A 16,153-nucleotide genomic window follows, 5' to 3' on the forward strand; every position below is an offset into this window, starting at 1 on the left:
GGCCACCAGCCTCATTCTTCTCTTAGGGCATGTAGACAATATGCATCGATGACGCAAGGGCATCAGTGTAAGTGGGGCACTGTATCAAAAAATGAATTAAACCTCTGAAAAAAGATCTGAAGCTTTATTTTTACAATAATATCTTTCACTTTCAGTAATTAGCACGTTATAGACAAGGAGGCAAATTATTGAACACACCTCTCGAGCTTAGGGTATATGTATAGGGAATTTTTGGATCTGAATAGTCACTTCCTTATTATTGGAGGCTTCTTGAGTCTTTTATCTCATGGACCAATGTTTTGTGGCCTCATTATCTATTATATTTTAGATAGTGTCCTTCGGTTTTTTATACTTCATTTCCCGATGGTTTTCTAAACCTTTTTTGCGAATATGTGTGCTGCAGCTGAGATGTAGCTTTGAAACAGCAAAGTATTGAAATGCCTTATGCTAGTTCATATATGTTTTCCTAAGCTCATACAACCTAGAATGGTACTATACTTGGGATTTAACATCCCACCACGTTAGAGGGACTTATTTTGATCACCTGTGTTTTTTAATTATGAGCTCGAGTGCACCGCGTGAAAGAAAAGATGAAATGTAATCCCTTTATTTTCATATGAGTCATATAAAAGGCACACAAATGAGTGATACGAGAGCTGCATATTGGCTCAAATGAGTGATACAAAAGACGCATATCGGCCCATTCGAGTGATACGAGAGCCATATTTCAGCTCAAACAACTGATACGAGAGATTCGTATCAGCCGAAGCGAGGGATACGAGGGACACATATTGCCCATACGAGAGATACGAAGGACACATATTGCCCCACGAGGGATATGAGGGACATATATCAGCCCATAAGAGACACATGTTGTCTCAATGAGACGCATATTGGGCACATATCATCTCTTCTGACCACTTACTAGACAAATAAATTCATACGAGACAGATATGCATCCATAGGAGATTTTTCGATAGGGATGATTTTTCTGTTCACTACGATACAGTCGTAACGGCTGTGCCTTGATAGGTATTCAGCACAGGGGCACGTTATTATCAAAATAACCAGTGAGCCACCACATTCACGGCATAGGTATTATTTCAATAATTTTATTGGCATTTGTAACAAATCAATCACCCACATTTTTTTAGGCTTCAAGTGAACCGAATTTTTCTTGCCGCTGCATGTACGTTCTCGACTGCGAAAGATTTAAACCATGCCTCAAAGTGAAATCCTAACGAGCGCATATACTATCGGCACCATTAGCGCCTTTTTACTGCTTTCATAATTAAGTTTTATAGCCACGTGGAATGTTGCAGTCGCGTCGGTGCATTAGTAAAACGTGGATAAAATGCCGACCATCCATGTTACTGCTTCAGATGTGCTTGTATGTTGTCACAGGAACTGCGCTAGCATATTTTGTTCCATAAACATAACCTAGGGCTGTATTTTATGTTTTTTTTTTCACTTTCTCTTTCTCATTTAGTCGTACATGCAGCACTGAGGTGAAGCACGCTTTACATTTTTGAAAGGAACATCCTTGCACCTCGACGGCACTACCAGGAGTATTAGGGTCACACGCACCCGTTCATGCAAACTTCTAAAATTCATGGGTGCAGGATGGGAGCATGCGTAATAGAAACTCCTATTTTTATGGTGTAAGGGTGCGCATGGAATTATGCTCCCTTTAAAGGTGTGAAATCTTTTACAGTGTGTTAGGCTGCTTTTACAGTGTGTGTTAGACTATCGCAAATCTGTCCCCAGTTGGATCGGAAGAGCTCCTCAGAGTGCTCATTAATTTGTGTTTGCAGTGCGGCAGCCGCTTTTTAAGGGTTCGATTGAGATTCTGCCCTTTCCAGCGCTCTAGGATGCTATGGTGGACCTCCCATAGGTGGGCTGGGCGAGTGCCGAGGGTGGGCGTATCTGCTGTGGTGTCAAGGGTTAGATTGTGTGCGTAGACATCGTTCATGAGTGATGACACCCACTGGTGATGTCTGTAATGGGAGCGTCAGGAAGGGCCGCCCGTGCGCTGCTGACCGCATCGCAGTTGGTGAGTTTGTGTGTTAAGTGAAGGGTCGTTCTTTGTACGGTACTATAAAGGGCGCTGTACGATCACTTTTTTCCGCATGCGCACGCGTCATTGCGACCATGCGCACGGGCGCTTGAGGGCGCGTTGCGGATGAGGTGCTGTGCGGTAAAGTTTGCAGCATGCGATCGAGCAGACGATTCCGGCGTTACGATTGGTGCGCTCGTCAATGCCGCCCGTGCGGCAGCACAGGCATCTTCAGTAGCGAAACACGAAGATATCTTGCCGTACGAATATACACACATTGGTATTGTGGCTCATCCGAGGCATGTTTAGCTGTGAGATTGTTCGTAGCAGGTAAAACCGCGATCGGCTGTGATAGCCATGGATCTCGGCGCGGCCGATTCTGATGTCCGCGAACGAAGTAGCAACAAACTTTGCAAAACCACAGGAAAGGTTCTAAAACAGCGTCGCGGGAAACGATTAACGTTTGCGCTATTTCCACTTCGGAAAGTGAAAAAAAGGCATCACACCGCGATCTTGACACGACTCGTTCGACCGTTAGCGGGCGGGATAGACTCCGCTGAAGACCGCCCATATATGCAACTGTTCTAACTACGATATAAGATTTTTGCCTCCTAATATTTGATGAGTGCCCCATTGAAAGTTACCGTATGCCCTAACATGCAATAACATTTTCAGAACGACGACGCGATTAGTATAGCGAATTCTTCGGGTCAATGATGCGGGACTAGAACAAGCTATAGGTTAGTAGTAAATATTCGATCATTTGTAATTATAACAGGGAAATTCACATAGCTGAGCACCGGCACAGTTCAAATCATGAGTTTTTAATTCTAGCACACAGCAGACTTTTTACATGTATTTTAATTGCTTTTATTTTTAGCTTTTTCATTAATTCATGCACACTTTAGTTGTCATCTATAAACGTTTGTTACTGTAAAGTAAACAGGCCTCCTTGCTGTCTCCCTACTTAACTGTTATTGCAATAGACACTTATCTATTCGTCGATATATGTAGTGTGTATGAATTGTGCATGTATTAAAAATTCCATATTTTAGCACTCTGCTGTCGAATACGAACCCAAATACACAAGAAAATTATGACATTCCCAGTAATATGGAATATGTAAAATCAGTTGTAACTGTAGCAGTTGTGCATTTCATAGAAGAGACCGTGCCACAGTACTGCTTTCTCCCTGTAATGTTATTCGGTCCGTTAGAAAAGCCAAAATTGAAATAGCACAGTGTGGTGACAATTAAAGGGGCTAAGCCACCTATCACTGCGCTGAAATGCACAACTTTGTTTTTTGCACAGCGACAGCGGGCGACCAGTTTTATTTTAGCAGTCATTCCTTAGGTCATATTGCAATGACAATTGCACAAGCTGAAATGCAGCAGTGCAAACAAGCCTGGAGAGTTGTGCTCAGAGCCAATCAATGGTGATACATGCAGAAACAAGCTGGCATGTTGTCTGTACAACTCCAAAAAATTCTGAAAGTGCCCATTTGAATGAAAACAAAGTGGTTGCTTAGTACTTAGTAAAAGGCCATACATGCCTTTTACCTTCAGTGTAAACATAATATGATGTAGGAGTTGGTAAACTGGCTTATATCTGGAAGGCTCCTGGTTGAGGTTGGGAAAGAGTACTTCATATATTCCGAAAAACAGGATGCACTGACTACGCATAGTGGTCCTCTCAAGCAGAATTTGTAACGATATATTTATAAGGTGAAAGCTGTGTTGTTGTAAAACACAATGAAATAAAAAATAAGCGTATAAGTGTGTGTAGGGCATACACGCGTATATCCTCTCTATAGCTGTACAGTAATGTTTAAGGCTCTTTTCTGAGCAGAAAAAAATGGGGTATCGTAACAGTGATTGTGGCTAACAAAACAGCAGATAAAAGTGGGCATTTTCTGCACAACGTGTCATGTATAAAATTCTAGAACGTGCTAGCTGTTGCTATTAGCAACAACTGCAAAGTAAAGCTTGTTTTATTGCCAGTTTGGTTTTCAAACTGGCAAAGTTCTCTTTAGGGATACCTTATGTGAAAATGGTTTAGCCGCAAACCTAACTGCTTGAAGATTTTTGCCTAGGCTATGCCTGCTTCTCAACTTCATACATGGAGTGTATGTGAATTTAAACAGTCCTAGAAGGACTGCATGTATTAGGCAAACAAAAGTCTTGTTTTGTGGCCTTTTTTTTCAAAATAATGCACCAAAATGATAACCCTCCTTAGGGCCTTATATGAAATCTCGTGTTACTAGTGTAAGGAAAATAGCAACTCTATGAATGAATTAATATTGAGCACAGGTTTGTGCCTATCCGTGCGTTTGAATGCAGTCAATGTAAGAAAATCACATTCACACGCAAATTCACAGCAGATGTAATCTCACTCCATTCATGACAACCGAACTGTATGTGAAACTTGGCTTTATTACAGAGAAGGAAGCGCCCTTTTATAAACGCTGTAAATGCTGGCCCCATAACATACCTGACTGGCCATTTCCGATGAGGATAAGGATCAAATGACACACGCACATAAAAGTCACATGCGTAAACACACGCACCTAGCATTTTAACCACATCACATAATTGAAGTCTCCGTGTTGCTTCGCTTGAAACAGGGTAGGATAGAAGCACAAAGGAAATACTGACATATATCAGCTCGCAATAGAGAGGGGTATTGCTGACAGCAAAAACTATTATTGCAGTCCTATTAACATTGGCAAATAGGCCATTCCCGAGCACGCAGATGGTTGTCCTTGAGGGTTGGAATGTTGATATCGATAGCGGGATGGCAGACCATATAGCAATCAATGAGGACTAGTTAAATGAAACAGTGAAAGGAAGCAAGGCAGCAATGTGGGCTAATTGGTTGCACATTTGATGGGAATAACGCGCTACACACGGACAAGAACCGACAACTGAAACGAAGGACACAGGACAAGTATGGACTAACAACTAAAATCCATTCTGGTACGAGGGCACATCAATACATTTCATTCACATGCTCAAAACAATCAGTTCATTGCCATCGGCTGTGTCGCACGCTCCTTCGTTTCTTGATTAGATCTAACTCTTCACTTGATAACAACACTGAGGTTGTGCTTACGCACTCATCTACAATGGCCTCCCGTATCTCAAAGGCTTCTTTCTTTTCTGTATTTCTTGTCCCTTGCACGAGCTAAAATTGTAGTCTCTTCAAAGTAAGGTGAACATTTGTGATTTGCACAATGGGGGGCTGGTCCTGTGTCCGTCGTTTCAGTTGTCGGTTTTCCTCCGTGCGTAGCACGTTATTCTCATCAAGTGAAAGGAAGGTCATTAATGAATGTAAGAAATTGGGAAGGGCCAAGTACAATACCTTTGAGGTTGCCCGAGTTTTCAAAAAAAGAAAGGCAGGATGGGGCCAAGAGTTAGCATGGGCCAACTGCTGTTAACTGGCTAGGATCGCTTACATCCCGCTCAGTACAGTTATGATGCAAGACATTACTTTATAAAGGATTTTATCGCATGCTTTCTCAAAGAGACTAAGGTGCAAGTGTATGCCACGAAGAACGAAAAGTTGGCTATCACATGAATGCTTTTCAAAAAGCGTACCGATCTGGAAGGAACAATTTAATGGGCCACAAAAATTTAGCAGTGTGAGAGTATATAGTGTTTTTCACGATTAGGAATCCATGCTAGTCATAGAAATGGTGCAATGATTTGGTGCTTGTGATATTATCAGAACTAAAAAAATTTACCACATTCTGTTCTATGCAGCCATGCCTCATTAATATCCACCCTGTGATACGACGGCTCGCATTATGGACAGTTTTTCTGGGGATGAAACTTTATCAAAGCATGCATGCCTAAACATAGAAACTTGCTGTTTGAAAAAATGCCAGCGTTTAAATGCACGAAGCCCATTGGCACCCGCATATTTTTGTCGTGTAATATGGACTGCAATGCGAACATCTGGACTGTGGTAACCAGCTACTATAACATAGTGCAAGGACTGTTAGAAGTGTTTGGCGACAAATACAGACTGAATCATATGACTGTTGCACCCTGGAATTGGCCTCATACCCCTTGCAGCATAGCGTGCAGTTTTTGATAAACATTGAACTGCCAGGCACGCCGACTCTCTCCGCTTGCACTTTCTGACTGACAAAGTACTTCTCGTTCTGGTGTCAAAATCATTGGCACTGAAAGGCTCGGCGACTCATTTCCTGGCACACTTTGTTCACTGTACGAATTATTTAATTAAGCCGCTGGCTGACTGTATAACCTTTTTGTCACAATCTCACAGATGTTTACTTGCAACACTAATTTAATGTTTTCTTTTTAACAGAGCACACAGGAAGCAGGAAAAAAAACTGCTCGAGTTAAAGCACGGCGGGCACGAGGAGAACTCAGCACAGGTGCAAAGCAGGGAATCTTCAATTACAATCCAAGCAGTGAGGAAATGGGTTGAACTTAAATGTGATCTGAACCTCGACAGGTCGATGGCTGCACCGGCACTATAGGATGTGCAGAAACGGCTCAATGTCAGCATTGGAGGGCCAACCACCGTGCAATAGCGCATAGCACATTTTGCAAAATCAGATTAAATCTTGTTAACGTGGTTTTGGCAATACGCACACATATGGCCCTGTCGCGACCATACGACAAATGTGAACAGATGTGCGTCCACAGAAACCTATGGCTGAGCATTGTGGAAGGTGCAAACAAGCATCTACATTCAAGCAAACAAATTTAGAAATGCAGCAAATGCAAAAAAAGGTGAAGGAAATCTAGGAAGCATTCTACATTTATGGCAAATACATTCTCATAGGTCAACCATCGCCTTCATCCAGCAGGAATATAATGTTCACTGCAGGCAGTCACAGGTAAATAAGCACAGCAGATACACGTGTTCATGTGCATTGATGACATATGCGTCTAAGGGCTTCGAGAATGTCTCACACAAGCTGGTACAGCTTACTTAAGAAGCGCTAGTTAAAAACTGTCCGACACCAATAAAGCCAGGTTGTTGAGCACCTCGGCGACAGCAGTGTAGTGAAAGCAACAATAAATATGGGATCAGACGCTGATTCAAGGAGTACAGTTTCTATCCCGATTGTCGTGGCTCACGGAGCACTTCGATATAGCTGCATTTTACCAATAGCCATGGCAACCACGATAATGTACTTATATTGCAAGCATTTGTCTAAAATCCAGCTTCACTGCACGCTGCTAAGCAAAAATAAATTATAATCACAGCAGTTTACTGAAAGTGCTTTTGATTTTTAATCACGATTCACTATTATGGAAAACTCTGCATGTACAGTTCTGATCCAGAACCAAAGTGTTCATATTAATAAGGCAGAATTGAATATGGGTTCCTTGCTTTGAGAAGCGCAAGCATCTGCTGTGGTCTTTTTTTCTTTGTTGGCAATAAAATGAAATGCCCATGAATAAGAGCTGCACTAGTGGGCCCATATTGGATACTTCTGCATTGTGAAACACCGGTGAATGAGTTGCGACAATGGTTTTTGTTCGTACATAAGCGTTCCTGATCTGGTGATATGTTACAACCCAAACTTAACACTACTGCTTTGGCTCAGACCATGATCACATGCAGGGGAAGCTGTATTCATTCCATTTGTTACGCAAATATTTATTGCAGATATGGGCCCCCGCAGCCGGCAGGAAATTAAAAAAACTCTCCAGGTGTGAGAGCTGCCATGCACACCGATGTTTTCACACAGAATTCACAGTGCCGACGGCATACCATCGTAATCCGGCCACTCATAGTCGCAAATTGCACTTTATGGAGCACAATGCCGCAGAATGCTGGTGACGCTTCTGTAGTCCCGGCAGAAAACAGCCCAACGGCCGTGCAGCCGAGGTCGTTTCGCATACGCAAAACACAACTTGCAGAATGGTCTCGTCGCACTCACGGCGGTTGTCTATCACAGTAGTACACCCGAACTACGATCGATATCGGTGATGGCTACGGCGCAGCACTACGACTTGTGCTCGCGATCACTGCAACCACTGCAACGATTGCGACTCGCTGCAGAGCTCGAAGTTAATTTCGTCACGTCGCACTCACGGCAGTTCTCAAACCCAGTACACACGCGTGCACCCGAACCAGGATCTGCTGTACAGCTCTGTACATTTCAGCACTCGGAAAACAAGGCGTGCGTAGTAAGCTTTTCAAACGTAATTATACTTGCAGGCGAGATCAATGACTGACGCGAAAGCACTCGTTCCGACTGCATTCATTTTCACTACACTGACGTTTGTCACTGCGCTGTGAAGCTTGCTGTATGCACAGGAAATTCACCCTGGGGAGCTGCTTCTCTCTGCTGTTCGTCAAGATCGTAGCGCGAATAAAAAACACTTGAAGCCATCACAAACGGCTCCAAATAAACACATCGCGACACCGGCACTGTTACGTCTAGCGTAGCCGCTCGGTCACCTCAGTGCAGACGACGACAAAACAACTTGGGGGAAACTGCCGCTTGCCGCAGTTGCACACAGTGAAGCTCGAAGTCGCTGTCAACACTCGTAAATGTATTTCTCGGCACAGCTACCACCTACTAGGCCTGGTTAAGTATAGAGGAGGCACTGCCTGGTTTTTCACACCGCTTCGCGGGCGGCCATCTTGCTGAGGAGGCGCGGCCTGGCACCGGTCCGCTGCTACGTCACGGGACAGCAGCCAATAGCGTGATGCGACCATCCGCTCATGCCGAAAAAAGTTGAAGTTGAACCAACTTGTGCGCACAGGTGATGCATTCATGCGCTGCATTGTTGGCTCTTGCGAAGCCTTTGCGCACTGTCGCAATGATGCGTGCGCATGCGGGAAAAAAGTAATCGTAGTGATCTAATGCAAGAGCTTATGATTCAATTTCCGAAATTTGGCTGCCCAAATACGATCGAAATTGAGACCGGGAGACTCCACCCACCGGCAGCGACCGCCATATTGAAAGCTCTCGTGTGGTCACTAGCACGTGCACGGAGCAACGTCGTCTTCTCTCGTTGCTGCAATATGCGCAGCGAAGTCTCATTCCCCCCTGCTCTTTCGCGGGCGATCGAAGTAGAAGTCGTCCCCCATATATGAATTACTGGTACCGCAAAAGCGATAATAACAGTAACGCAGTTTTTCTTCGGTATAGGTAGGGTCCGGTCACGCTATAGGCCGATGCGACGGCGAACGTCGGTCGGTGGGCTGATCGGTACGCAAATGCCGTCGCTGACGCAGTGGTCTGTCACGCTAGACCGACGACGACGCCAGCACCATCAACGATCGCGTACTGTAGTTAGAGTCAACTTAGTGGGAACCAGAAGAAAGTGGTAGGGGACTATAGTTGGTATGACATTCTATAAACTTAAGAATTTTAAAACTTATTGTACCGTATGCTAACCACGGCGATATACGCGATGTGCGTGCACCAGCGAAGATGTTCTTTCATTGGGTGCCTGCGCATAGAACCGATAGGCGAGGCAAGCGACACGGGCAGAAAACGCCACACGATGGTGCCGCTCGCCGCCGTCGCCTGGGCTTGTGCGGCCGAGCGAAAGCTTCACGCCCGGTGAGGCAACGGCCGGAAAAAACTGCGCTTGTGTACCTTATCCGTATTCAAAAAAGCGAAACAAGCAACTACATATCATATCTTCACACTTTTTTACTAATTAGTGAGGAACTTTTGCCATATTCTTGAAAATTCGGTTGACGGTGAACCGCCGGCACCTTTCGTGACGAGGCCTTGCAAGTACGCGAGATTCGCGTGTGCGATTTCGCCGATTGCGGAGAACGAATTCGCACGTTTTAGCGCCTGCGAATAGCTATCGAGCGTAATTTTGGCTACAGTGCCCTCAAAGCGATGGCTGTTTACACCGGAGGACGCGAGTACAATATGGGGGAAGTGCCGATATATGTGACCCGGTCTACCTAGCATGTGCAGAAGGCAGCTTGCAGCAGCCGGCGGCGTCGACTGTGCACAACAAATCTGGTTGTTGTCATTAATTCAAGTAATGCCCGAACGCTTATTTAGCTAAACCGATTTAAAATTAAATTTTTGTGACATAAGAGAAAGCAGATACAATTAGCGGAAATCGCCGGTATACTACGCGAAGCGTTCCCTATAGGCAGGCGATGTAGCATCATCAGCGATTATTGCAGTGTTATCATGGTAAGTAAATGAGTAAAAGTAAAATTTTTGAGCAAGAGTACGTAATATTTAAGATAAGGATAACCAACCTGGCATTTTATGCCACGCAAACGAGTAGTACTGTTTGCGCACAGCCATGTAAACAACCTCAGCGCGGAGCAGCAGTTGTAATCGTCGCACTCCTGGGGCGTTGTTGCATGAGCTTCGAGATTAGTCCATCTGTGGGCTAGCGTGAATTTTGGGACGCCGGGACGTAGAGAGAGACATTGAAACACGGAACACAGCACTGCATAGATGGAATCATACCAACTAGCCCAGAAGAATGCCATTTTGCAGTACCTCGATATTAGCAAACGCACAGCTCGGCGTGTTCGCTCAGTGAAGGTACCAAGACGCTGGGCAGCACTACAATCTATGAGAACTATTACAGAATTTACATAAGTCCGCACGTAACAGTCTCTACTCATCAGTCGTGACTGTGGCTCCGATGACAGCTCCCGAACCGTCAGCGTGGCTTAATTGCTGCCGACGCCGGCTCCTCGGCGCTCGGACATGCTTGATATCCGGCCACTCAAGCCAGCGCTCAAAAGCATATCACATGCTACATTAGGATGAGGCCGCTGAAGTGCTGGCTGGAGTTCTTTGCAAGAACTTCACTGTCATTATCGGCTACGGGATCAATCGTAACGCTGGCAAGACGCTGGTGTAAACGTAAACGAAGCAACGGTAGCGACGGCTGATACATGCCTTTAACGTCTGGCCGGCGGTAGCTTTTATTTCGACTGCTGCTAGACAGCACTACCGCACTGCTTGTTTCCAGCAATCACGGAGTACGAGCTTTACGTCATGTTTCATGCCACTTTTTCCTATTTCGGATCAGATAGTCCAGGGTTTGAATCGGAGCGGCGGGAAAAATTTTCAACTTCGAATCCAAACCTCTTAGCAATAAATCCATCTTTCGCTGCTGGACAAGTGCCAACAAAGACAAATGCCGAGCTATCGCACTTTGCTAACAAAAAAAAAAATTCATGGAGCTGTCCTCAGTCTCTTTAACTAGGTCATAGACCTAGCACGAATGAGACCTCAGGTTACTGGCGCGGAAAGAAGTCTTTTCTGCGGAATTACAGAACCTGTAAAGCCTGCTCTCCAGAAGCGGAAGGATAAGATGTTCCCAGTAAACCGGGCGAGAGAAATTACTGAACGAGAAATGGGCATCCGGGTCCAGGAACAGCCCCCAAACTTACCAAGATATTCAGCATAGTGACTGTAGCGGACCCCCTATCAACCCGCGGACAAGACGCTCACCAAAAATCAAGCGAGCGCATGGCGACGGCTACAGACGATCGTACCTACCCACACCGGCTCTACACTCCAGAATACACCCAGAGAGATACACACCAACATGCAAATTGTGCTCACAATCAGTTCCTTTGGGAATGTCCAGACCTACCCTTCACACACCCAACAGTCATTACAACCAAACAGTGGGAGGATCTGTTCCGCAGCTCGGAGCCACGACTCAAGTGAGGTAGGAGGGCTGCGGAGGCCGCCGCGGCTCATAACCTTGGGGCCGTCTGATATGCAACCTTTCCCTAAAATCTCTCCGAAATAAAGTTGTTACCCACCTACCTATCATTATACTTTAACAATGGCTTTTGAGACACAAAAAACACGAAGCAAGCAAGCTGGTTGACATTAAGTATCACCCAACTTCTCCTCCAGCTCGAGCAAAGAAGAAAAAAAAGATGCCAGCTGGGAGCTATTCCTCCGGTGCATTCTTTTTCCTTCTATGTAAAAACAAACACAAGGTCTGGGGGAAAAGACTACACACCGAAAACAATTTCACTTGTAGAATTTGAGCGTAAAATGCTGCAGGCATCACAAGGCACAATCATTAAAGGATTAAAAAAAATTTACCTCTTCATTTCCTGACCAAAATGCACGCGATTTTCATTCTTGTTGCATGAACGAAGAAATAAAGTCTTGTCGCGTTGCTTGGCCGAGAAAGGCCCGACAGCTTGGACCTGAACAGAATGTCTCAGTACCTCGTTAAGCAATCAGGATGCAAGCAGAACACACACACTCAATTCATTAAATTTTTATTTTCGTTTTAACAGAGATGTTCAGACAATCACTGATAACCACTGCGCAGCCTCGCTCGGACTGCGTGGTCGGTTTGACATCAAACATGAAAACTAAAATATGTGCTGTATCGACAGACCATTAAATTAAAAGCACAAGGGAGAAAATGAAGTCCTACAAAAATTACTACATGAGCCATTTAAATATCAGATGAGGCAGTGTATTCGCCCCTTCAAAGCACAACAATGTTTTTAACTAGCAGGTCCCCGAAAGAGAGTGTAATGAAAAAAATAAACGACAGAAAACTGAAAAACACAAATCTCGTGACCACCTGCGGAGAGGAAAGCAATTGGTCATTTACAAAGAAAAGCAGAGGAACTCTCACATTGCCGGCCGGCCTGTAGTCTGGAGAAATGGCCCCGCTTTCGGACGGAGTGAGTTTCATCAGTAAAAAAGCTGCTTGTCTGAAGAAAGCAGTACGTCGTTTTTGTTAAATATTCGGCAGGAAGTGCTACCAGACAAATTCCTCGGTGGAAAAAGAAAGGCCAATATGTAACTTGAGCGCAGTGGTGTCTGAATGAAAACTGTGTGAACGTACAAACTGTGTTGGATTTACGGAACCAAGCAATTCCAATATGCCGTGAGGAAAGGAATGTATGAGGGAGTGAAAAAGAGGAAGAGTGCCTGTAGTGTAGGGTTCCGAAATAACTTTGACCATCTGAGGTTTAGTGTGCACTAATCCCAGCTGAAAAGTCCATTGGTTCCAATTGAAATTCCAACTGGTATTATATGGAACCAATTGGAGTTACTGGGTTCCGGTTTCGGAGTTACTGATCACAAAGATAACTTGCTTTCGAGGGTGGCCTGAAGAATGCAATTATTGCTTTGCTCAATAGGCATATGGGCTGAACATTGACCACAGATAGGCATATAACTGCAAAAAACATAATCGAAACGTCTGAGCTTAATCCAGGTTCAGTACAAAGCTGCTAAAGGCGCCATTCTTCAATATGTGATAGCTCAAGTCACGTGACAAGAAGCACAAAAGGCAAGGCATAAAGAATGCCGGCGTAAACCATGCAGTAATTTTTCATAAAAGCAGCATATCTTCCAGCTGATGTTTTGCCCCATTTCCGTTTTGCTATTTTTTATTACAGTGCTATTGACTCAAATGTTATAGAAAAGAAAGGATAGCTGATGGTAAATATTGCTAACATGACAGAATTCCGCGCAGTGGTCAGATGCTGCAGAGTTCTGAAACTGAACCAGTGACAATTCACCACACAATGTCATACTAGTGCTTCAAAAATTCTTATTAAATAAGGCATGCATGGTTAAAGCTTGATGATTTACCCCGAGACTAACCACAAGATATGAAACTCAAGGCAAATGGCCCTGGGAAGCATTGCGAGTTTCCAGGGTGGACTTTCCGTCATAACGAAGACTGGATGATCGAAAACAAAGAAAAAATGTAGCATACCAAGTTTGACTTTTGCTGGAGTTTCCTGCAGCATCACCGTTCACCACACTGCTTTCTTTCTCCTTTTCCAATAGCTCTTCAGATGTCATTGGATGCAGAAAACAGGGAAAGCAATAATGAAAGTAGAACTGAGACTCGGAAAAAAAGGAGAGATCCACGGCACTGGTCACTTGTGGTCCAAATGCAGGATATGCACCACGTGTGTCCGTCCCTTGGGCGGCTTGCCGTCGGCGCCAGACTTGGCCGACTCGTGGGCGCCCACCTGAAGGGCCTCGCCCCAGATCTGGGTGATCTTGTCGATGGGATTTCGGCACCCTTTGCAGCGGCACTTCGCGCAGCTCGAGCCGGCCACGTAGCACGGGCACCGCTGGCCCAAGCACGTCAGACTGCCAGGGTTGATGCTCGCCGCGCCGCACCGGCAGCCCCGGCGCCCCGACGCCGACACCGGTGGCTGCGGGTAGTGCAGCACCGCAGCCGTGGGCAGCGCCGCCGTCGAAGTGGTGCCGCTGTACTCTGATGAGTCCGAACCGTTGCTGCTCAGCTCCAGCACTGCACATACACGCGCGCGTCGGACGTCAGTTGGCCACTGGCCCAGAACAACTGGCCTACTTACGACCGTTTGCCGTTGTTTCAATTCTTTCGCCTATTTAGCAGCTGCTTCCGCGGACGGCACAGATGCGGACATCTCTTCTCGCGCGCCGGCGCTTAGGCGTGCGCGCCGCGTGGCTGCAAAAAAGCGGACCGCTCGCACAGAGAGATTTAATTTTACCATAGCCCGATCCGCGATCCGCTACCGTGATCCGTTTTCGCGGCGGCCCAGCTGCGCCTTGAAGAACCGGTTCGCGATAGCGTATTGCACTATGCTAAATATTTAATTCTTTCTTTTGCTCAGCAAACGAGCGTGACGGTAAGGCTTTTGTTCTTTCTGGTGCCAAGGCGTAGGATGCGCAACATAGTGGCATAATGGCGAAGCCTCCTCACTGTAGCAGTTCCACGCAGAGCCAGAATTAACAGAACGCACTATACGGTCGCATAGTGCGTGTCACAGGCACCTGTTGCCATCCGGTAGCTCTGCGCACAACATTGCGCGCGAGGAAAATTACACGATAAACGCAATTGGTGTTTGCTGCTAATTCGGGCTGGGTGGCTCTTACACTACGGTATATGGTAGCTCCAAGAAAAGGCCTGAGAATATATGCCCACCGCAGCATTTTCGCTACACTGAGAGGGAGAATAATATGACACAGAAAATTCACTGAGTATTCAAAAATGCATTAAATACAATGGCAGGAAAATGCAGTCTTAATAGAATTTAACACTTGCTCTTACTGACTTACCCACATAAACCCAAATTGAACACAACATTCCACAGCACGGTCTCGTAGAAAGAATTTATGAAAACTCAAACCTACCCGCAGAAGTAAACATTTGAGCTTGTATAGTTCGGACAAACGGAGAATAAAATGCGCAAAATTTTAGTACGCTCTGTCCGACAAAGCTTATCAAGACAAATAAAATTTTATTTATCTAGCGCTCGCCCTTCCCCAGACTCAAGTACAGTCAAACCCGAATATCTTGAAATGGAAGGGAACGCGAAATAGCTCAATATATCGATGATTCGATATATAAAAATAGCAATAGATAAACTTGTCTGTAACCTACAAGCAAGAATACATTGCGCTAGTGCAGCGTTATACTTGCAGCTACATGCTGCCCGCCGGCGTTCTGGCAGCGCATAGCTCTCAAGGCACTGCTACGTGTAACCTGCTTTGCATCGAAGCTGCTATGGATGGTGCTTTGGAACTAGCCGCTACCTTATAGGGTACATAACCGTGCCACCGCAACATTATAAATAGAATTATCGGTCATTAAAATCAAGGTACACTAGGTTTCCACAATGCCTTGTCAGGGCCGCCGTCAACCTTTAGTTATATTGGCTGGCTTGGCAGCATGACAGCGATGTGGCGTGGAAAATGAGTACAAGAGACCGAAGGCCACCCTCAAGCAAACCCTCATTCACCTCGTCAAGCGGATTCACAGTGCTGATGCCGCTGCAAGCAGCTGCCAAAGGCCGAGCAGCTAATCAGTCCCGGAAAGTGACCGAAGAGTGCAGTTAGGAGAAGCACCACTTGCACGGCCGGTGCGCAGTTCGATGCACAGCGCAACTTTCATACATACTTTTACATGGTATATTCCAGGGGATAATCTGTGTGTTCGATAGAGCCAATATTTGAAATATCTGGACTCTACTGTAATACGATCTGCGCCAAACATCCTAAAGTACACTCAAAGCTGTTTTTTTTTTTGCAAGACTGCTATAAGCAGGTGTTGTGTTTTGAATAAGCATGCAGCAAATCAGGAAATATGAGGGGAAATTATTACTGTACCAGTGGGA

General features: G+C 45.3%; 1 protein-coding gene and 1 long non-coding RNA gene across 2 annotated transcripts in view; both read right to left on the reverse strand.

The window, feature by feature from the left end:
- Nucleotides 1–16,153, reverse strand: part of LOC144105073 (uncharacterized) — a 318,288-nt gene that overhangs the window by 21,812 nt on the left and 280,323 nt on the right. The window lies entirely within an intron of this gene.
- Nucleotides 12,309–16,153, reverse strand: part of LOC144116074 (uncharacterized) — a 68,398-nt gene continuing 64,553 nt past the window's right edge. The window contains exon 2 of the mRNA XM_077650728.1: nt 12,309–14,307. Within this exon, the coding sequence (XP_077506854.1) occupies nt 13,925–14,307 (383 nt within the window). The 3' untranslated portion in view covers nt 12,309–13,924. The remainder of the gene's footprint in view (nt 14,308–16,153) is intronic.

The sequence above is a fragment of the Amblyomma americanum genome, chromosome 1 (genome assembly GCF_052857255.1).
Source record: "Amblyomma americanum isolate KBUSLIRL-KWMA chromosome 1, ASM5285725v1, whole genome shotgun sequence".
In the NCBI taxonomy this organism is placed as follows: Eukaryota; Metazoa; Arthropoda; class Arachnida; order Ixodida; family Ixodidae; genus Amblyomma; species Amblyomma americanum.